At 44.5% G+C, this 22,743-nt stretch overlaps 1 protein-coding gene across 7 annotated transcripts in view; it reads left to right on the top strand.

Moving 5' to 3' along the window:
* Nucleotides 1-22,743, top strand: part of BCAS3 (BCAS3 microtubule associated cell migration factor) — a 686,211-nt gene that overhangs the window by 299,195 nt on the left and 364,273 nt on the right. For 6 of the 7 annotated variants that reach the window (XR_015696858.1, XM_087717092.1, XM_087717090.1 and 3 more), the window contains exon 17: nt 17,211-17,256. The exons of the other annotated variant lie outside the window; for it this stretch is intronic. Coding sequence is in view for 5 of the 6 variants with exons in the window: in XM_087717092.1 (XP_087573218.1) it covers nt 17,211-17,256 (46 nt within the window). In the remaining variant the exon portion in view is untranslated. The remainder of the gene's footprint in view (nt 1-17,210; nt 17,257-22,743) is intronic. 7 annotated transcript variants of the gene reach the window in all.

Consider the following 22,743-nt stretch of genomic DNA (forward strand, 5'->3'; position numbering starts at 1 on the left):
AAGAGAGAAAGAAAGAGGGGCAAAGAGAAAGATAAGGCAGAGAGATAGAAAGAGAGAAAACAAGGGGGAGAGGGAGAAAGAGAAAGAAAGAGACACACAGGGAAAGAGTGAGAGAGAAAGAGAAAGGCAGAGAGAGAGAGAAAGAGAAAACGAGAGAGAGAGGGAGAAAGAGAAAGAAAGAGAGAGAAAGAGACACACAGACAAAGTGAGAAAGAGAAAGAAAAAAGAGAGAGAGAGACAGAGAGAAAGAGAGAGAAAGAGACAGAGAAAGAGAGAGAAAGAGAGAAAGAAAGAGGGAGAAAGAGAAAGATAAGGCAGAGAGATAGAAAGAGAGAAAACAAAGGGGGAGAGGGAGAAAGAGAAAGAAAGAGACACACAGGGAAAGAGTGAGAGAGAAAGAGAGAGGCGGAGAGAGAGAGAAAGAGACAGAGAGGGAAAGAAAGAGAAAGAGACAGAGAGAGAGAAAGAGAAGAGAGGGAGATGGAATTGTGGTCTCTCTATCCATTGCTTCCCTCTTGAAAAACTTGGGATCTGGAAGGGTTTGCAGTTGTGATTGGCTCGTGATCGCATTTTAAAAGGATGCTCTTCTAAAACTGAATTGAAAACCACTTATGACATAGAGCAGTGTTTCCCAACCTTGGCCACTTGAGGATATCCGGACTTCAACTCCCAGAATTCCCCAGCCAGCATTCGCTGGCTGGGGAATTCTGGGAGTTGAAGTCCGGACATCTTCAAGTGGCCAAGGTTGGGAAACACTGACATAGAGCCACAGAATGTTTTGGGTGATTGCGTGTTGTTTTGTGAAGCTGGAAATGTAAAACCTGAAGGGGAAATGCTGAGTCGCTTTGGTTTAAGAGCTAAGGAACCAGGATAGAGAGTGGGAGACTAAGGGAGCTCTAGCCATGAAAGCCTCTGTGTGGTTCTGGGCCAATCATCAGGAGACTGTGAGTTCTAGTCCCTCCACCTCCTAGCCATGAAAATTGGCTGGGACAATCACCAGGAGAGTGTAAGTTCTAGTCCCATGATGTGTAAATTCTAGCCCCACCCCCCCACAGGTGGCACACAGAGCCATTTCTCCACGCATGCCAGGCGTTGCCCTGTCAGCTGGCTAGTGCGCATGCGCGCAGCGTGAAAATCCGGTCCTACAGGCAAACCGGGTGTTCGGGAACATATTTCTGGGTTGGTTGTTGGGATGGTTTTAGCCTCCGGAGCGTTCCGGGGCCTTCCGGAGGCTTCCCTGAAGGCTCCGGAGGGCTAAAACCGTCTCTACGAGCAAACCGGAAGTCTGTTCCCGAACTTCCGTTTTGCCCATAGGGCTGGTTTTTCGCTCTCCGGAGGCTTCAGGGAAGCTCCTGAAGCATACGGAGGGCCACCCAGGGGGGAAGCTGTTTTCGCCCTCCCCAGGCTCCTATAAAGCCTCTGAAGCCTGGGGAGGGCGAAAAAAGCACACCAGAAATGGGGGAGGAACGCTGGTCGTGTGCACATGTGCGCTGGGGTCGTGCGCATAGCATTATGAGTGTGGCACAGCCACACACGACCCCCCCTGCACTCCCCCCACTTTCAGCACGCGAGCCACAAAAGGTTCGCCTTCACTGTTCTAACCCCACCTTAGCCATAAAATAATGACCTGGGTGACTTTGGGCCAATCAGGAGACTGTGAGTTCTAGTCCTGCCTTGGCCATGAAAACCAGCTGAGTGACTTTGGGCCAATCAGTAGGAGACTGTGAGTTCTAGTCCCGCCTTAGCCATGAAAATTGGCGGAATGACTTTGGGCCAATCAGGAGGAAACTTTGAGTTTTAGTCCCGCCTAAGGCATGAAAGCCTCTGTATTACTTCGGGCCAATCAATAGGAGATTGTGAGTTCTAGTGCTGCCTTAACCATGAAAACCAGCTGGGCTAATCACCAGGAGACTGTGAGTTCTAGTCCTGCCTTAGCCATGAAAGCCAACTGCCTGACTTTGGACCAATCATCAGGAGACTGTGCGTTCTAGTCATTTCTTAGCCATGAATGCTGGTTAGATGACTTTGGTTCAGTCCCTGTCTCAGCCCAACCCACCTCACAGGGTTGTTGCATAGAAAATAGTGGGAGGAAGGTGGGTTGGACATATTGGCTGGCTCGAGTTTTTTTTAATAAAAATAATGAAAGGCAAGAGGCGAATAGAATAGAATAGAATCCTTTATTGGCCAAGTGTGATTGGACACACAAGGAATTTGTCTTTGGTGCAGATGCTCTCAAAGTACATAAGGAGAATAAAATAATAAAATACATTCATCAAGAATGAAAAGATACAACACTTAGTGACAGTCAAGGTTACTAATGAGCAATCAAATCGTACTAGGAAACAAAAACAATAGAATAGGAATAGAATAGAATAGAATAGAATAGAATAGAATAGAATAGAATAGAATAGAATAGATTTCTTTATAGGCCAAGTGTGATTGGACACACAAGGAATTTGTCTTTGGTGCAGATGCTCTCAGTGTACATAAAGAAAAATATCATGGAACACATTCATCAAGAATCATAAGATAAAACACATAGTGATAGTCAAGGTTACTAATAAGCTATCAAATCGTATCGGAAATAAATATAAAGTGAAAGATACAAGCAACATGGTTGGTTATAGTCATAAGTGGGGAGAGATAGATACTAGGAAGGAAGAGAAGAATACAGTCTTAGTAGATAATTTGACAGTGTTGTGCGGATTAGTTGTTAAGCAGAGTGATGGCATTCGGGGGGAAAAAACGTCCTTGTGTCTAGTTGTCTTGATGTGCAGTGCCCTGTAGCATCGTTTTGAGGGTAGGAGTTGAAACAAATTATGTCCAGGATCGAGGGGTCTGTAGATATTTTCACAGCCCTCTTTTTGACTCCTGCAGTGTACAGGTCCTCAATGGAAGGCAGGTTGGTGGCCATTGTTTTTTCTGCAGTTCTAATTATCCGTTGAAGTCTGTGTCTGAAGTCTTGTTGGGTTGCACAGCCAACAAATCATACGTACAGTACATACATACATACATACATACATACATACATACATACATACATACATACATACAATGTTGCTGGTGCATTGGGGCTCCGAATTCAGTCGTAGGGCAACTGAATGCAAAGCGCTTTGTGAAAGGCGGAATGATATTCCCTGCTTAGCCATGCCTCAAATGGCCAAATTGAGAGAGCAGCCTGATCTGAACCTCCAGGGGACGCGGCGTGTGTTTTAACATATTTAACATCTGCCCTCCTGTTTCTCCCAACGCAGAGCAATCCGAGCCTATAATAATAGAAAGAAGGCAGGATAGGGACCATCTGCCTCTGCTATCTGTCGACTGTCGCAATGACAGATGCATTTACACCTACGTGGATAGCACCTTTAAGGGCTGCCCCAAGGAAACCGGGTCCTCCCCTTGGCTGTTGTTCCTTGACTCGAGAGAAGGGGGTCCTTGAAACCGGGGTAGGGGGAGGTTAGCAAAGATTCCTGGGGGACAGTTGCAGCTAAGAGCAAAGTGGAATAGAGAAAGAAAGATCAAAAATATTTTAATGCATCTGCTTTCTTCCTCCAAGTCTCAGCTCTTCTTGAAGCTAAATTTAACCAGGAATTTAGGGGCAAAGATACAGGTAGTTCTCAACTTGCAACCATTCACTTAGTGTCAGAAGTAACAACGGCACTGAAAAAAGCACCTTTTAGAAAAATAGAAAATAGAATAACAGAGTTGGACGGGACCTTGGAGGTCTTCTAGTCCAACCCTCTGCTTAGGCAGGAAGCCCTACACCATTTTAGATCAATGATTGTCCTATCACTTCTTGAAAACTTCCAGTGTTGGAGAATGTACAACTTCTGGAGGCAAGTTGTTCCACTGATTAATTGTTTTAACTATCAGGAAATTCCTCCTCAGTTCTTAGTTGCTTCTCTCCTTGATTAGTTCCCACCCATTGCTTCTTGTTCAACCCTCAGGTGCCTTGGAGAATAACTTAACTCCCTCTTCTTTGGGGCAGCCCCTCAAATATTGAAAGACTGCCACCATGCCACCCCTAGTCCTTTTCATGAAATTAGACATACCCAATTCCTGCAACCGTTCCAGATTTTGCGGGGGGGGGGATGTTTATAACAATTTTATTAATTTATGATATAATATATTTAAAAAAAATAGAAAAACAAAAAGAAGACAAGGGGAAGAGAAAGTATGGAGAAGAAGGGAGGTAAAGGGTGGGGGAAGCATTGACTTCCTACTTCCTTTGGTGCAATGGAATAAGGCATTAACATCAAACCTCAACTTTTTACTTTTACATAATAGTTTAAACTAGCCATTTCTATAGCAACAAATCTATCTAATCGGTAAAACCCAAATAAAAGTTTCATTTTTGCCACCACCTCAAGCACAAAGTCCAGAAGCGGCTTCCAGGTATGAAAAAAGTGACATCACTGGTTTTTTACAAATAAGACCCCATGGTCATGTGATCAAAATTCAGGCGCTCGGCAACTGGTTCATACTTGTGACTGTTGCTGTGTCCCAAGGTCACATAATCCTCTTTTGCTACCTTCAAATTGTAGACAGCCTCCTAAAAAGCAGAGACATCCCCCTGCCAACAAAAGTGTGTCTAGTCAAGGCTTGGTTTTCCCAGTTGCAATGGATGGCTGTGAAGGTTGGAGCACAAGGAAGGCTGAGCGCCAAAGAATGGAGGCCTTTGGACTCTGGTGCTGGAGAAGACTCCTGCATTGAGTCCCTTGGACTGCAAGGCCATCCAACCGGTCAGTCCTGGAGGAGATCAATCCTGACTGCTCTTTAGAAGGCCAGATCCTGAAGAGGAAACTCAAATTCTTTGGCCACCTAAGGAGAAGGAAGAAGGACTCCCTGGAGAAGAGCCTCATGCTGGGAAAGATGGAGAGCAAAAGAAGAAGGGGACAGCAGAGAAGGAGGTGGCTGAATGGAGTCACCGAAGTAGCTGGCGTGAGCTTCAATGGACTCTAGAAGATGGTAGAGGACAGGACGGCCTGGAGGAACATTGTCTATGGGGCCGCGATGGGTTGGACATGACTTTGCAACTAACAACAACAAGCAAAGTCAACAGGGAAGCCAGGTTCACTTAACAGCCGTGTGACTCAGGTAACAACTGAAGTGATTCATTTAACAACAGTGGCAAGAAAGGTTGCAGAATGGGGCAAAATTCACTTTTTTCTTAACAATGGAAATTTGGGGCTGCGTTGCACTTATCTACAGAGAATCAAAGGCTGCATTAGCAGAAAACATCAAGTTTTCACGTTTTAAAATGCATCATTTTTTAATGCTCTGTTCATTTAATGCACAGTGCCTCACCAACAAAGCCAGATCGTGGTTTATTTTATTTTCTCATTAAAATGACACGCTGCCTATCTCAACCGTAAGGTGATCTTGAACGGCTTGCAAACAATAATAATAAAAAATATATATTTGCGTCTGGTGCTAAGTGAGTAGTTAGTTTCCCCTATCCCACCCAGTCAGAACTACCCCAAACCTCATTTGGACGTAGCTTAAAATTTAGGGTGAATCTACGAATAGGGATCTTAAAAGAAATATGTCAGGGATCCAAGTAACACCCCTAACGAAAGAAGACTCCCGAGTGCTTCCTAACTTCCTAACAGTGCAGACAATTAACCAGTGGAACAGCTTGCCACCAGAAGTTGTGGATGCTCCCAACACTGGAGGTTTTTAAGAAGAAACCCGTCAGCCAGTCTGAAATACTATAGGTTCCCCTACTTGAGCAGGGGGCTAGACTAGAAGACCTCTAAGGTCCCTTCCAGCCCATTCTACTCTTAAGATTGGGTGCAAAGTTGGATTAGAAGACCTTCAAGGTCCCTTCCAGCCCTAGAATTCTATGGAAGATGCTTTTGGAACCCTTTGAACTTCGAATCCGAAACTCAGAGGTTTGCCGTGTAATTGGGGAAGGGGGCCAGGAGACAGTGGGGGAAGACCACTATCTAGGGATCCTGCCCAAAACCCATCACAAATTTTGGATCCAAGCCCTGGAGAATGGAGGATGGCAGGGCTTCCATATCTAACCTTTGCCCAGTGCTGCAAAACTTTGGCTAGTGAGAAGTTTCACACACACACACACACACACACACACACACACACACACACACACCCCGCACCGGTCTGGAGTTCTCCCCGTGTTTGTCTTTGCAGCATGGAAAGACGGAATGCAGATAACACTTGTTTTTGATGTGGGATCTGGCCGAGATGGTTATCATCTCGTGTACTGATTTGTTCATAAAAATCGCTGATATCCGTTTGATCTCTTTTGAACTCTGCAGACTTTAATCCTTTCCAGGACCTGTTAGTTGTGCAGACGAAAAGGAGGGAGTGTGGGGGGGGAGGGTGTGTGTGTGTGTGTGGGAGGGTGGGGGAGACAAGGGAGCAACCCCAGCTGTATAGGAAATAACAAAGAAAGGCCAAAGCCAAACTTGGAGAAGGGGTGGGTGGGTGAAATTAAATCTACTTTTCAAAACAAAAAGCAAAGAAACCAGAGGTGACACACTGGATGGAAATTGTTTTCATAAACAAAGAATGCTTTGGAGGAATGCACCAGATTGGGAAATTCAAATTTGAAAGATGTTTTATCCCAGGGATCCAGGATAGGATAGCATAGCACAGGATATAGGATAGATAGGCTATAAGGATAGGATAGGATATAGGATAGATAGGATAGAGGATAGGATGGGAGGGGATGAATTGATAAGAGAATAGGATAGCATAGCACAGGATATAGGATAGATAGGATATAAGAATAGGATAGGATATAGGATAGATAGGATATAGGATGGGACGAGATGAGATGATAAGAGGATAGGATAGCATAGCACAGGATATAGGATAGATAGGCTATAAGGATAGGATAGGATAGGATAGGATAGAGGATAGATAGGATAGAGGATAGGATGGGAGGGGATGAATTGATAAGAGAATAGGATAGCATAGCACAGGATATAGGATAGATAGGATATAAGGATAGGATAGGATAGAGGATAGATAGGATAGAGGATAGGATGGGACGAGATGAGATGATAAGAGGATAGGATAGCATAGCACAGGATATAGGATAGATAGGCTATAAGGATAGGATAGGATATAGGATAGATAGGATAGAGGATAGGATGGGAGGGGATGAATTGATAGAATAGGATAGCATAGCACAGGATATAGGATAGATAGGATATAAGGATAGGATAGGATAGAGGATAGATAGGATAGAGGATAGGATGGGACGAGATGAGATGATAAGAGGATAGGATAGCATAGCACAGGATATAGGATAGATAGGCTATAAGGATAGGATAGGATATAGGATAGATAGGATAGAGGATAGGATGGGAGGGGATGAATTGATAGAATAGGATAGCATAGCACAGGATATAGGATAGATAGGATATAAGGATAGGATAGGATAGAGGATAGATAGGATAGAGGATAGGATGGGACGAGATGAGATGATAAGAGGATAGGATAGCATAGCACAGGATATAGGATAGATAGGCTATAAGGATAGGATAGGATATAGGATAGATAGGATAGAGGATAGGATGGGAGGGGATGAATTGATAGAATAGGATAGCATAGCACAGGATATAGGATAGATAGGATATAAGGATAGGATAGGATAGAGGATGGGATGATAAGAGGTTAGCATAGGACAGTGATTTTTGTTGAGGCGTGCCAAAAGCGGGTGGAACGGAGTTGGGGGGGTTTGCGCATGTGCATGCCCATACCCATAATGCAATTCTCTCCCCCCCCCATACATGTGCGCACAACCTCCCCCCCTTCCATGCATGCACACAGGCCTCATTGAAGCCTCTGGACGTCCTGGAGGCACCTTGGGCTATTTTTCTCCCTCCAGAGGGCCAAAAATGCCCCAAAATCAGCTGGCCACCATACACATGTGCACTGGAGCTGACAGGGCAATGCCTCGTGTGCCCTCAGAAATGGCTCCGCCTGCCACCTGTGGCACGCATGCCATAGGTTCCCCATCACGGGTATAGAATATAGGATAGATAGGATATAAGGATAGGATAAGATATAGGATAGATAAGATATAGAATGGGATCGGATGAGATGAGATGATAAAAAGATAGGATAGATATATGATAGATGGGATACATGACAGGACAAGATAGGATAGGAGGATGAGATACTTTATTGGTCAAGTATGATTAGATACACAGAGAATTTTTTCTCCAGTGCATAAGCTCTCAGTGTACATACAAACAACAACAACAACAACAAACTACTAATAATAATCATAGTGATACCAATAAGAGAACGGAGTGGAACAGATGAGGATAAAAGTAATACAGCCATACAGCATGAGTAAATATACTTGGACATAAGACAGAACTTGGGAATTTGATGCTCAGCAGAGTAACGGCATGTCGGGGAAAAACTCGTCCATGTGTCTAGTTGTTTTGGCATGTAATGCCCTGTAATGCCGTCCCGAGGGGAGGAGCTGAAACAATTTGTGTCCCGGGTGTGAGGAGGAGGGTGTCTGTAGGTATTTTCCCTGCTTTCTGATTGCCAGACCTGGCAATCAGAAAGCAGGATAACAGTGTAGAATCGGTTTAGGAAAAAAACGTGGTTCCTTTACCTCCGATTGGATGTTCCTCTGAAGGCCAGAGGCATAGACAGACGCACGCGAAAACTCTCCCACAATTCTCAGATGTAAAACTGAGTGGAAAATGTGGGGTCCTTGCGGCTCCCTGGGCTCGGTTGTTTTCTTGCAGGCATTTCATGACCCAGCTAGGTAATGTTATCAGTGCTAGAAAGGACTTTACTCTCTGTTTATATGCGGCGGCATTCCCTGACAGTGTCGATGGGAGAGTTCTTGGCGGTTCCTTGATTGGGGTATTCTTCACTTGATTGCTGTTCTTCTGCCCCACTGATCTCCGACTCCAAGAACTGTCAGAGGGCCCTGGCCCCCTGTCTGCCTCCGATGCAGAGCCCTCGTCAGAGCCTTCCCCAGACTCCAGGACTGGCCCAGGTTCCTCCCCAACCTCCTCACTGTCTGCCACCCGCTCCCCTGGCCTCTGGCGGGCCACAACAGGGACATGGATGAACATGGAATCATGGGGGCTCTAAAGGGTTTCTTTCCCCAAACCACGAAGCAGACCCCTTGTGCGGGCAAAAGCCCTTTTTATTGAGTTACTGTGAATTCCTCTCATTCACATCCAGCAGTCTTCCAAGGGTGAATTTACAACCACAGACCTTATCAGGCTTGGAGAGCTGCCAGGCCGATATCTTCAAAACGTAACACTGTACCAGGAAATACTTGGCAAGGAGTCTCTGAGAGTCACGAACCAATGAATGGAACTAATTGTCTCCTGCAAACTCTACTCCCCTTTTGCTCCTCTTTTATTTCCTCTGGGAGGGGCCATTCACTGTCCACCTGTGGCCTTACTCCCAAGTCGACCCCTGTTCTTTAGCTGTTCCCTTCCTCTGCCAACTCTGTGCATGCGCACACTGGGAACAGGCTCCAGCTGTTCTTCTGCCTCACTGATGTCTGACTCGGAAGGCAGCTGATAACTGCCAGAGAGCTCTGGCCCCCTCTCTGCCTCCGACACAGAGCCCTCCTCAGAGCCTTCCCCAGACTCCAGGACTGGCCCAGATTCCCCCTCAACCTCCTCACTGTCCAGATCTGCCACCAGCTCCACTGGCTGCTGGCAGGCCACAACAATCAGAAAGTCTCTCAGATTTTCCCCACCGAAGGAGAGTCAGAGTCCTTTCCCCTTCACCCACATGTCCATCACACGGTCCAATCAGGTCACCATGCCAACTGGGAGTTGTTGCCCAGTCACGCCTCTCCAGGTGCAGGCTGAATGTCCTTGACTCCCAAGGAAAACAATGTTGTTACGGCTATACATCTCACCCCGTCAACATCCAAACCCCACCGCTAGTTCCCACTACATGGCCATCCACCAGGTGTGGCAGCCCTAAAGATCCAAAGAAAAAGATGGCCTCCAGCCTGTCTGACACTGGCTCTTTGAATAAAATGTTGCCAGTTTATTAAATAGTTTAACTAGTTTATAACCCAGCGTTGCCCGGGTATTTATTTATTTATAGGGGGGAAATGTCCGAACCAAACGTAATTTCTAATGTTGGATTGTCTCCCTTACCAGAGGGAGCCTCCTTATGGAGTTGTATGAAACCGTTACCATGGCAACTCCACTGCACTGTACAATAGAAGCCATTTTACGGCAGTACAATAGAAACCATTTTAAGGCACAACAGGCTGTATCTTAACAGAAAACACACCCCAAGGGGTGTTAGGGGTGTTTTTGTTTCCAGAGAGTAAGTCATCTGTGTACCAAGTTAGACTGAAATTGCTGGAGGTGTTCTAGAGTTATCCTGGCATATATGCATGCACGCGCACACACACACACACACACACACACACACAAAGCTGTTTGTATATGTGTGTGTGTGTATATATATATAGATAGATAGATAGATAGAGAGAGAGAGAGAGAGAGAGAGAGAGAGAGAGAGAGAGAGAGATGGAGAGAGAGATGGAGATGGAGGGGCATATTGTATGGGAAGCAGAAAAAAAAGTCATCCCTAGTCCTTCTTTTCATGAAATTGAAAAGAAGGACTAGGAGTGACATGATGGCAGTCGTCCAATATTTGAGGGGCTGCCCCAAAGAAGAGGGGGTCAAGCTATTATGCAAAATCCCTGAAGGTAGGACAAGAAGCAATGGATGGAAACTAATCAAGGAGAGAAGCAACTTAGAACTAAGGAGAAACTTCCGGACAGTAAGAACATATTAACCAGTGGAACAACTTGCCACCAGAAGTTGTGGCTGCTCCATCACTGGAGGCTTTTAAGAAGATTGCTCAACCATTTGTCCAAAGTGGTATAGTTTTTTTTCTGCCTGAGCAGGGGGGTTGGACTAGAAGACCTCCAAGGTCCCTTCCAATTCATTTACTGAATAGTAAATCCCTTGTCAGAGAGGGGAGCGGCAGAGATGCAAATTGTGATGCTGCTGGTGGCTTGCCACCACCTCTTTTTTTTTTTTTTTTTAAATGACTAAGCGGTCAGGAAGATATAATTCACCCTCCTTCCTTCCTGTCCCTCTGCAGATGTCAAATCCAAAGTTTTGGTTTTGCATTCTCAAAAGCAGCTGAGATTTTTTTTTCTTTTTTTTAATGTTCCCTGGATTCCCCTGAGACCTTATCTAGGCTTTGAATCCTTTTTTTTTTTTTTTTGCACAAACTCTGTACCGGATCTGAAGATATTGTAGGTCAGTGGTGGAGCAGCTGCTCGGCTTCCAGAAGGTCACATGTTCCATCCCTGCCATCTCCAATTAAGAAAAATCAGATAACAAGGGGAGGAAAGATTGCTGAGACACTGCAGAGAGGAGCCATTTCAATGAGGAGGCCACCACGCGGTGCAGAAGGAAGGACATAATTCGGGGCTTGGAGGATTTTATGGACGCAGGAAGTCCTTGGTGCAAAGGGCCTTTTATCTCCTGTTCAAAAGGGCAGGCGGCAGTGATGGGAACAGTCCATTCCCAGCAAGAAATACCAAAGGACCATTGCCAACTTATGGAGAAATCAGGCCACACTGGGAATATTATGTCCGGTTCCTGACACCAGATTACAACCCCCCCCCCCCAAAAAAAAAAGACTTTGAGGCCCTAGAAAGAGTGCCGAGAAGAGCAACAAAGACGATCAAGAGCCTGGAGGCTAGAACGCAAAGACCAATGGCAGGAATTGGTCATGGCTAGTCTAGTGAAGAGAGGAGAGAAGAGAAGAGACAGGAGAATGGAGGAGAGGAGAATAGAGAAGAGGATAGGAGAAGAAGAGAATGGAGAATAGAGAGGAAAGGAGAAGAGAAGGGAGAAGAGAAGAAAAGAGAAGGGAGAGGAGAGGAGAAGAACTAGGGGGAGCTACGATAACTCTGTTTCAATATTTGAGGGGCTGCAACATAGAAGAGGGGGGTCAACCTATTCTCCAAAGTATCTAAAGGCAGGACAGGAAGTAATGGATAGAAACTAATCAAGCATAGAAGCAACCAAGAAATAAGGAAAAATTTCCCGACAGTGAAAACAATTAATCAGTGGAACAACTTACTTCTAGAAGTTGTGAAGTTGGAAGTTTTTAAGAAGAGATTGGACAACCACTAGTCTGAAATGCTGTAGGGTCCCCTGCTTGAGCAGGAGGTAGGCGTAGAACATGTCCCTTCCAACTCTGTTATTCTATTCTATACCATTCTATTCTATTCTATTCACATTCCATTATTCCATTCTATTCTATTCTTAATTCTATTCACATTCCATTCCATTCTATTCTTAATTCTATTCTATTCCTAATTCTATTCTATTCACATTCCATTATTCTATTCCTATTCTATTCTATCCTATTCTATTCACATTCCATTATTCTATTCTATTCTTAATTCTATTCTATTCTTAATTCTATTCTATTTTATTCACATTCAATTATTCTATTCCATTCTATTCTTAATTCTATTCTATTCACACTCCATTATTCTATTCCTATTCTATTCTATTCTATTCACATTCCATTATTCTATTCTATTCTTAATTCTATTCTATTCTTAATTCTATTCTTAATTCTATTCTTAATTCTATTCTTAATTCTATTCTATTCACATTCCATTGTTCTATTCTATTCTATTCTTAATTCTATTTTATTCTATTCTATTCACATTCCACTATTCTATTCCTATTCTATTCTATTCTTAATCCTATCCTATCCTATCCTCTTCCTGTTCTCTTCCATTCTCATTCCATTCCATTCTGAGGGTTGTTTCCACCACTGCTTCTGCCATGGCTCCAGATCTCCCCTCTTGACCCTGGAAAGTTGTCTCCCAGGCCAGCAGAAACTTAGTGGGGAAAGTGGACAGCACCGTTGCCTTGAATTGCAAAACCAGCCTTCAGTTGCAGCCTTGAATGCTGCCAGATCAGGCAGGGCAATGGTGCCTTAGCATAGCAGGGGTTCACAGGGGAATGAAAAGGGCACGCGAGAGATACAGGTAGTCTTTGACTTACGACCACAACCGAGCCCCAAAATTTCCGTTGCTAAGTGAGGCAGGTGTTAACTGAGTTTATACCATTTTTTCTTGCTGTTGTAAAGTTGTTGCAGTTGTTAAGTTACCTGACTTTGCCTGCCAGAAGGTTGCAAAAGGGGATCAGGTGACCCCAGGTTAGCCTGCAACCGTCATAAGTACATGCCAGTTGCCAAGCCTCTGAATTTTGATCACATGACCGAGGGAATGCTGCAACGCTCATAAGTGTCAAAAACAGTCATAAACTTTTTCCAGGGCCTTTTTAACTTTGAACAGTCACTAATGGATACCGTGTTTCCCAAAAAATAAGACAGGGTCTTATATTCTTTTGACCCCCGAAATAATCACTTGGCCTTATTTTTTTTTTGAGGGGGGGTTATTATTTTTGAGGTGCAGGAAGTGGTGAGGGTGGTCACCTCATGGCTGCTGCTCTGTTGCAATATTTTCAGGGGAGGGCTTATTTTAGTGCATGCGCTCAAAAGCCCAATTGGGCTTATCATCCGGGGAGGGCTTATTTTCGGGAAATCAGGGTAGTTGTAAATTGAGAATTACCTTTAATGGCACATCTAAACACCATACAAGCAACTGATGATACAAAAAAAAAAAACCCTCATAAACGTATAGATTTTACTGGAGCAGTGCCGTGTCCTTTGGCAATCTCAAAAGTGTGTGGCCAGATGAGAAGTTGCTCGTTGTTATCATATGCAACAAGTAAGGTAGCCATTCGTGGTTAGCAAAAGACCTCGATTCAAGCCTCTTTTTAACTCAGTTATTTAACTCCCTGCTGCTCCCCCACCTCTTGCGTCTCTGCTTCATTGCCTTGGTCTTCGTTTTAAATTTTTTTTTTTTAAGGCTTGGGGTTTTCGTTTGCTCTTTTGAACTTGTCGTTTTTGTTTTTATTTCCACAAACTTATGGAAATTTGCCTTTGATCTTTAGCCACATAGGGTTTGTGTGTGTGTGTGTGTGTGTGCGTGCGTGCGTGCGTGCGTGCACTTTGGGAAGGGGGAATGCCTGCTCCTTGCTCAGCGTCTAGCCAGACCCACACTTGAGGGGCGAGAGTCTTGCAAAAATAGATTAACAGATTAACAGAGTTGGAAGGGACCTTGTAGGTCATCTAATCCAACCCCTCGCCCAAGCAGGAGACCCTATACCCTTTCTGACAGATGGCAGTCCAGTCTCTTCTTGAAAGCCTCCAGTGATGAAGCTCCCACAACTTCTGAAGGCAACTTGTGTTCCATGGATTGATTGTTCTCACTGTCAGGAAATTCCTCCTTATTTCCAGGTTGAATCTCTCCTTGATCAGTTTCCATCCATTGTTCCTTGTCTGGCCTTCGGGTGCTTTGGAGAGTAGCTTGAAATCCCTCCTTTATATGGCAGCCCTCAAGTATTGGATCATTGCTATCATGTCTCCCCTGGTCCTTCTCTTCCCTAGACTAGCCAGGCCCAGTTCCTGCAACCGTTCATCCTAGGTTTTAGCCTCCAGTCCCCTCATCATCCTGGTTGCTCTTCTCTGCACTCTTTCTAGAGTCTCCACATCTTTTTCATAGTGTGGTGACCAAAACTGGATGCAGCACTGTAGGTCTGGCCTTACTAAGGCTTTATAGAGGGGTATTAGTACTTCCCTTGATCTTGATTGAATCCCTCTGTTAATGCAATTTAGGATTGCATTGGCTTTTTTTGGCTGCCGCTGCATACAGAAAAAGGTTAGTGAGTCTGCTTTGTGGCAGGAAATGCTCTGTGCATACTCTTGCATACTCTTGAGGTTTGCCGGCATCACATGTGCCATGTTCATAAGCCATGAATCTAAGTCTCAACGTTATGTAGGAAGTTAAAATCCACCCCTTCTGCTAGAAAAATGAAATATCCTGGGAAATATTGAAAAAAGCAGAATGTTATATTTCCCTGGATAAGAAATGGAGGAACATGTTTTAGGCAGGAAACAGACTCACTCTTAATAGCCGCTACCTTTGTCAGTGGGCCATGAAATGGCCTGGGCCAGTCTATTCTACATAACAAAGATCCCCCTTTACCTCCAGGGTGATGGGATTAAGGCATGATAGTATTAGCCCTTTACCCATCTCACCACAGGGCACCTGGAAACACAACCAAGCTTGGGACTCAAAAGACACACAACCTACAAAGTTAGATAATACCCCCCCCCCCCCGCGCCCCATTGGGGACCGACAACCAATTAGAACGCAAGCTCAAATTCAAAAGCCCAGAGAGGGCATAAAACCGAGGCACTCCCAGCGTCTCTTCCATTTCTCATTCGCCCAAGACCTTCAACCCATGTGGTCCTGTCCACCATTAAACCATCTTTCCAAGCAGCCTCAATGTTTCCAGTGTCTTTCCTCCCCCCCCCCACTTGGAATTGAGCCCAGATAGACATTTCTTCCAACAATTGGCACCTCAGATGGGACTCGAACCCACAATCTCTGGTTTAGGAGGCCAATGCCTTCTTCCAACAGTTAGCATCAGGATTACTTTACTAGACAAGACCAAACCCAGCTCAGATACTATTCGGTTTCTAACTAAGGCTACGTACAACATGGCTGTTCATCCCCAATGTTTATATCCGTGTTTTTCAATGCTGGCTGCTTTAAGAGGGGGTGGACTTCAACTCCCAGAATTCCCCAGCCAGCCCAGTCCTCGTATCGAGAAATGATGGGACACAATCGTGAAAGAAAGGATGTGAATGCCGAAAATTAAAATACGGGTAGTCCTCGACTTACGACCACATCTGGGCCCAAAATTTATGTTGCTAAGCAAGACATTTGTTAAGTGAGTTTGGTAATGGTTAAAGAAATAGTTAGTCCTGAGCCCTAAATTTGAGTGGCTAACGAGGCCTTTGTTAAGTGAATGTTGTTCCATTTTACGACCTTTCTTGCCACAGTTGTAAAGCGAGCCACTGCAGCTCTTCATTTAGTAACACGGTTATTAAGTGAATCTGGCTTCCCCGTTGAGTTTGCTTATCAGAAAGGTCGCAAAAGGGGATCACGTGACCCCAGGACACTGCAACCTTCATAAGTACATGCCATTCGTCAGGTGCCTGAATTTTGATCATGTGACCATGGGGATGCTGCAATGGTCATAAGTGTGAAAAAACAATGCTGTTTTTCCTTTTCTTTCAGCCCCCTTGTAACTTTGAAAGATCAGTAAATGAACGGTTGTAAGTCAAGGACGCCAGTATTAGCGTTAACTCTTGTCACATGGCAAGTATTGTAATAATACTTCCTGTATTCTAATATTAATTCAAATAATTCAACAAAGAATTAGCAATAGCACTTAAGACTTATATACAGCTTCACGGTGTTTTACAACCCTCTCTAAGCGATTTACAGAGTCAGCCTCTTTCCCCCAACAATCTGGGTCCTCATTTGACCCACCTCAGAAGGATGGAAGGCTGAGTCAACCTTGAGCCGGTCAGGATCGAACTCGTAGCAGCGGGCAGAGTTAGACTGCAATAGCACTTAGACTTATAGTGCTTTACAGCCCTTGCTAAGCGGCTTACAGAGTCAGCCTCTTGCCTCCAACAATCTGGGTCCTCATTTGACCCACCTCGGAAGGATGGAAGGCTGAAAGGTTGACTCAGCCTTCCATTCTTCTGAGGTGGGTCAAATGAGGAGCCAGATTGTTGGGGGCAAGAGGCTGAGCTGGTCAACCTTTGAGCCGGTCAGGATCGAACTCCTGGCTGTGGGTCAGAGTTAGACTTTAATAGCACTTAGCACTTAGACTTATATGCTGCTTTATAGTGCTTTTACAGCCCTCTCTAAGCAATTTACAGAGTCAGCCCGATTGCCCCCCAACAATCTGGCTCCTCATTTGACCCACCTCGGAAGGAGGGAAGGCTGAGTCAACCTTTCAGCCTGGTGAGATTTGAACCGCAGTCAGCAGAAGTAGCCCTGCAGTACTGCACTCTAACCACTGCGCCACCGCGGCTCATAAATGGTTTTGAATGGTTGGAAATATCTTGCGGCGAGAGTTGGCCGTGGCAAATTGTCCAGTTCTGTTTTGCAGGTGAGTAGGGGGGGGAAGGGTTGGCATCCCCCCCCCTTTAAGAAACGCTAAAAGCAAATATATATTTAAGGAGCTGATGAAGTGGCTCGTGGTTAAATGACCTCTCCCATCTAATCTTTGTGCCTTTCCCCTGCTTTCCGTGAAGGCCTTACCTCTTTGGAGCGGGGTGCTTTTCCATCAAAGCTCCCTGGTGAGTGGATTCCCAGCATGCCTCCGTGTCACTCGGCGGGAAAGGATCTCCGTTGGCTGCCTCTGTTCTTCCTCCATTCGCCTCCCTTTCTGATCTCTCTTCTCCTCTTTCTCTGGAGTGGATCTCTCGTTACATACATACAATCCGGGCAGCCCTCGACTTTCAACCATTCGTTTAGTGACCGTTCAAAGTTACGGCAGACCTGAACAACGGCCGTTTCCCATGGCAGGGCCTCTGTCGAAATTCGGACGCTCGTCAACCGTATTTATGACGGTTGCGCCGTCCCGCGGGGATGGAGGGGGGGTGTCCCGCGATCCCCGTTTGTGACCTTCCCAGGTGGCTTCCCACAAGGAAAGTCGGCGAGGGAAACCAGATTCGCTTAACGGCCACGTGATTCGCTTTGCAACCGTGGCAAAAAAAAGGGGAGCACGGCTCGCTTAAGAACGGCCTCGCTTGGCATACGGGAGTTTTAGTCTCAATGGTGGTCGTACGTCGAGGGCTACCCATATATTGAGTTTGAGGGCAGAATGAAGAATGTGTAACCAAGGCAGGTTGCTTCACTCTGTCCAGATTTTTCCATGGCTTTTACTTTATTGGTATTTTCATTGATTAAACTTGCATGCCACGCATCTCAGCTAAAGGCAGTTCTAGGTGTACAATAATCAAGTAATTAGTAACACCAAATGCAGTGTGTCACACAGGGTCTTCCCAATTTCGTAGGAGTTACTACTATTGCCACTGTGCTCTGGAATTTCTTCTGTCTTGAGATTTTTCTGTAAGATGGAATGCAGCTGCCATTTCAATTTTCAACTGTGCTCCAGTGCAAAGCTGTTCTGTTCTATTCTATTTCCATTATTCCATTCCATTGTATTTTATTTCCATTATTCCATTCCATTCTATTCTATTCTAATTCTATTATTCCATTTCATCTATTCTATTCTAATTCCATTATTCCATTCCATTCTATTCTCATTAATCCATCCCATTCTATTCTATTCTATTTCCATTATTCCATTCCATTCTATTCTATTTCTATTATTCCATTCCATCTATTCTATTCTAATTCCATTCTATTCTCATTATTCCATCCCATCTCATCCCATTCTATTCTATTTCCATTATTCCATTCCATTCCATTCTATTCTATTTCCATTATTCCATTCTATTCTCATTATTCCATCCCATCTCATCCCATTCTATTCTATTTCCATTATTCCATTCCATTCCATTCTATTCTATTTCCATTATTCCATTCCATTCTATTCTATTCTAATTCCATTATTCCATTCCATTCCATTCTCATTATTCCATCCCATTCTATTCTATTCTATTTCCATTATTCCATTCCATTCTATTCTATTCTAATTCCATTATTCCATTCCCTCTATTCTATTCTATTCTAATTCCATTATTCCATTCTATTCTCATTATTCCATCCCATCCCATCTCATCCCATTCTATTCTATTTCATTATTCCATTCCATTCTATTCTATTCCCATTCAAAGTTACAATCACACTGGAAAAAAGTGACTTGCGCCTTTTTTCACACTTATGACAGTTGCAACCTCCCGGTGGTCATGTAATCAAAATTCAGCTGCTCAGCTGCAGTGATTCACTTAACAACCATGGTAAGGAAGGTGGAATGGGGGCAAAAGCTCACTTAACTTTCTCTCTTAGCAACAAAAGCTTTGGGCTCAATTGTGGTCGTAAGTTGAGGACCACTTGTAGTTCTTGTGGGTTCCCCCCCCCTGCCCTTCTGTCACTTTGAGTAGTGAATGCGAGGACCTTGGGGTGATTGATGGACACTCAGCTGTGTTGACTTTAATGTTATATTATTAACATGATTTAATCAGCTTTTTGGAAGGTTCTGCTGGTTCCCATTAGCATAGGCTGCCTGTGAGTTGCTCACCACAGAATTAAGTATCTCTTCGGCTTTGATCTCGGGTTCAAAGAAATTCTTGCAGGGTTTTTAGGAATCTGTGAAAGGCTGTCACCCCTCCGTGGTCTGTTGGCTGGCCTGCCGGTTCTGCATTTTATGGCCTTTTTCCCCCCCAGATGGGGAAGGTGCAGGACGAAGAATGAAAGCCATGTTTATTGTAGGGTGGAGGAGGGGGACATATAAAAATAACAGGATAGGAAACATCCACTCCTTCAGGAAAAAAAATAACATGTAAAGTCTTGGAAAAAATGTATTGGGTGTGTTCGATCAAATGTCTTCGCAAAAAACAATCGGATTGGCCCCACAGTATTTCCAACTACTTCCCCCTGAAATGGTTTGTGTTTCTTTCTCAAATCATTCTTCTTTGGTGGGACCCTTCCTGGTCTCCCCAGCTTTCTGGCTAGATATTTTCTTTTTTAATAAATGTATTGATTTCTATCCAGTCTTTATTATTTTTACCAAGAACTCAAAGGAGCAAACATGTGCGACACCCCTTCCTCCTCCTCCTCCTCCTCCTTTCCCCACCACCCTGTGAGGTGGGCTGGGCTGAGAGAGACTGACTGGCCCAAAGTCACCCAGTCCTCTTTCATGCCTAAGGCAGGACTAGAACTCCCTGTCTCCTGGTAATTGTCTTAAAGTCACACAGCCAACTTTCATGGTTAAGGTGGGACTAGAACTCCCCATCTTCTAGTGATTGGCCCAAAGCCACTCAGTCACCTTTTATGCCTAAGGCAGGACTACTAGAATTCACCATCTCCTGGTGATTGGACCAAAATCACCCAGCTGGCTTTTATGCCTAAAGCGGGACTAGAACTCCCTGTCTCCTGGTGATTGCCTTAAAGTCACACAGCCAGCTTTCATGGCTAAGGTGGAACTAGAACTCCTAGTGATTGGCCCAAAGTCTCCCAATCATCTTTCATGCCTAAGGCAGGACTAGAACTCATTACCCCCTGGTGATTGCCTTAAAGTCACACAGCCAGCTTTCATGCCTAAGCCAGGCCTAGAACTCCCCATCTCCTAGTGATTGGCCCAAAGTCACAAAGTCATCTTTCATGCCTATGGCAGGACTAGAACTCACTGTCTCCTGGTGATTGTCTTAAAGTCACACAGCCAGCTTTCATGCCTAAGCCAGGCCTAGAACTCCCCATCTCCTAGTGATTGGCCCAAAGTCACAAAGTCATCTTTCATGCCTATGGCAGGACTAGAACTCACTGTCTCCTGGTGATTGTCTTAAAGTCACACAACCAACTTTCATGACTAAGATGGTATTAGAACTCCCCATCTTCTAGTGATTGGACCAAAATCACTCAGCTGGCTTTTATGCCTAAGGCAGGACTAGAACTCACCGTCTCCTGGCGATTGCCTTAAAGTCACACAGACAGCTTTCATGGCTAAGATGGAACTAGAATTCCCCATCTCCTAGTGATTGGCCCAAAGTCTCCCAATCATCTTCCATGCCTAAGGCAGGACTAGAACTCACTATCCCCTGGTGATTGCCTTAAAGTCACAAAGTCACCTTTCATGCCTATGGCAGGACTAGAACTCACTGTCTCCTGGTGATTGTCTTAAAATCACGCAGCCAGCTTTCATGAGTAAGGCGGTACTAGAATTCTCCATTTCCTGGTGACAGACCCAAAGTCACCCAGCTTGCTAAGGTGGGACGAGAACTCACAGACTTTCTAGTCCAGTGTCTAACCCCCAGACAAAACTGGTTCCCTAAGAGTGCGCGTCCCTATTAAATTTTCTAAAATAAAATAAAAAATAATGAGGAAATAAAAAATGAAATAATAGAATGAAATAAAAAGACACCGAAGAAAAAAGATAGGATGTGGGTTGACCTGTCGAACAAGCCCCAGGAAGGCCCAGCATAGTGGATTCTCCTTGCGCCCATCAGAGTAATCACAGCCAGCCTTGACAAATAGAGATGACATGGGCTTGACTCAAGATTAAAAGCTCTAGATTAAAGCCAAGAATATATGGAATGTAATAGACTTTAAATCCCTTGTATATGCACTTGTAAGAGTCTCTTGTGGTCCGTTTGAAGCCACGGTTATATATATATATATATTAGGAAACGAAACCCCCGTTTGCTTACACAGCAATTGGATCATCTTTTTTTCAAAAAAAAAAAATTACAAAAAAGGAAATATTTTTTGTCTTTTTCAAGTCGAGCCGGCATCCTGTTTTCATTAGAATCTTAATGAGACGTAAACTAATGTCAGCAAAACTGGGGCCTAGGTTTGTCAACTGGGATTGTGTTGAGTAAAGACGACAACAACAACAACAACAAGAAATCCCTTGTAATGATTTTGAGTCATTTATTTTCACCTATCTCGCACACCACCCTCCGTAAGGAAGGATTTGGAAGGTGCGATACTTGGGGCAAAGTTAAGGAGTGATTTGCCAAATGCACACTCGCGAGTGGCCCCTCGTGTTCTGATTTTAAAAAAATGTGCCTCCCCCTTTGGGATAGCAGATAGTTCGAAGGGACCTTAGAGGTCTTCTAGTCCAACCCCCCTGCTCAGCCAGAAAATCCTATGCCATTTCAGACAAGTGGCTGTCCCATCTCTTCTTACGGGATTGGGCGGCATATAAATTTATTAAATTACAATTTATTAAATTACAATTAAAAACTTCCAGTGTTGGAGCATTCACAAGTTCTGGAGGCAAGTTGTTTCACTGGTTTAATTGCCTTCACTGTTAGGAAATTTCTCAGTAGTTCTAGGTTGCTTCCCTCCTTGATTAATTTCCATCCATTGCTTCTTGTCCTGCCTTCAGGTCCTTTGGAGGCTAAAACATACGAGGAACGGTTGCAGGAATTTGGTATGTCTAGTTCAATGAAAAGAAGGACTAGGGGAGACAGGAGAGCAGTCTTCCAATATAACTTTCTCCTCAGTTCTGGGTTGCTTCTCTCCTTGATTAGTTTCCACCCATTGCTTCTTGCTCTGCCTTCAGGTGCTTTGGAGAATAGCTTGACTCCCTCTTCTTTGGAAGCCCCTGAGATATTGCAACACTGCTATCACGTCTCCCCTAGTCCTTCTTATCACTAGACTAGACTAGAATAACAGAGTTGGAAGGGACCTTGGAGGTCTTCTAGTCCAACCCCCTGCCTAGGCAGGAAACACTATACCGTTCCAGACAAATGGCTTTCCAGCATCTTCTTAAAGTCTTCCAGTGTTGGGGCATTCACAACTTCTGGAGGCAACTTCTGTTCCACTGGTTAATTGTTCTGACTGTCAGGAAATTTCTCCTCAGTTCTAGGTTGCTTCTCTCCTTGATTAGTTTCCACCCATTGCTTCTTGTTCTACCCTCAGGTGCCTTGGAGAATAGCTGGACTCCCTCTTCTTTGTGGCAGCCCCTGAGATATTGGAAGACTGCTATCATGTCTCCCCTGGTCCTTCTTTTCATACCCAATTAAAGCAACCATTCATTGCACGGTTTAGCCTCCGTTCCCTTAATCCTCTTCGTTGCCCTTCTCTGCACTCTTTCTAGAGTCTCAAGATCTTTTTTTATGTCATGGCAACCAAACATGAATGCAGTCTTCCAA

The sequence above is a fragment of the Thamnophis sirtalis genome, unplaced genomic scaffold, assembly GCF_051295495.1.
Source record: "Thamnophis sirtalis isolate CommonGarterSnake01/CBP01778 unplaced genomic scaffold, rThaSir2_p1.2 scaffold_6, whole genome shotgun sequence".
Taxonomy (NCBI): Eukaryota; Metazoa; Chordata; class Lepidosauria; order Squamata; family Natricidae; genus Thamnophis; species Thamnophis sirtalis.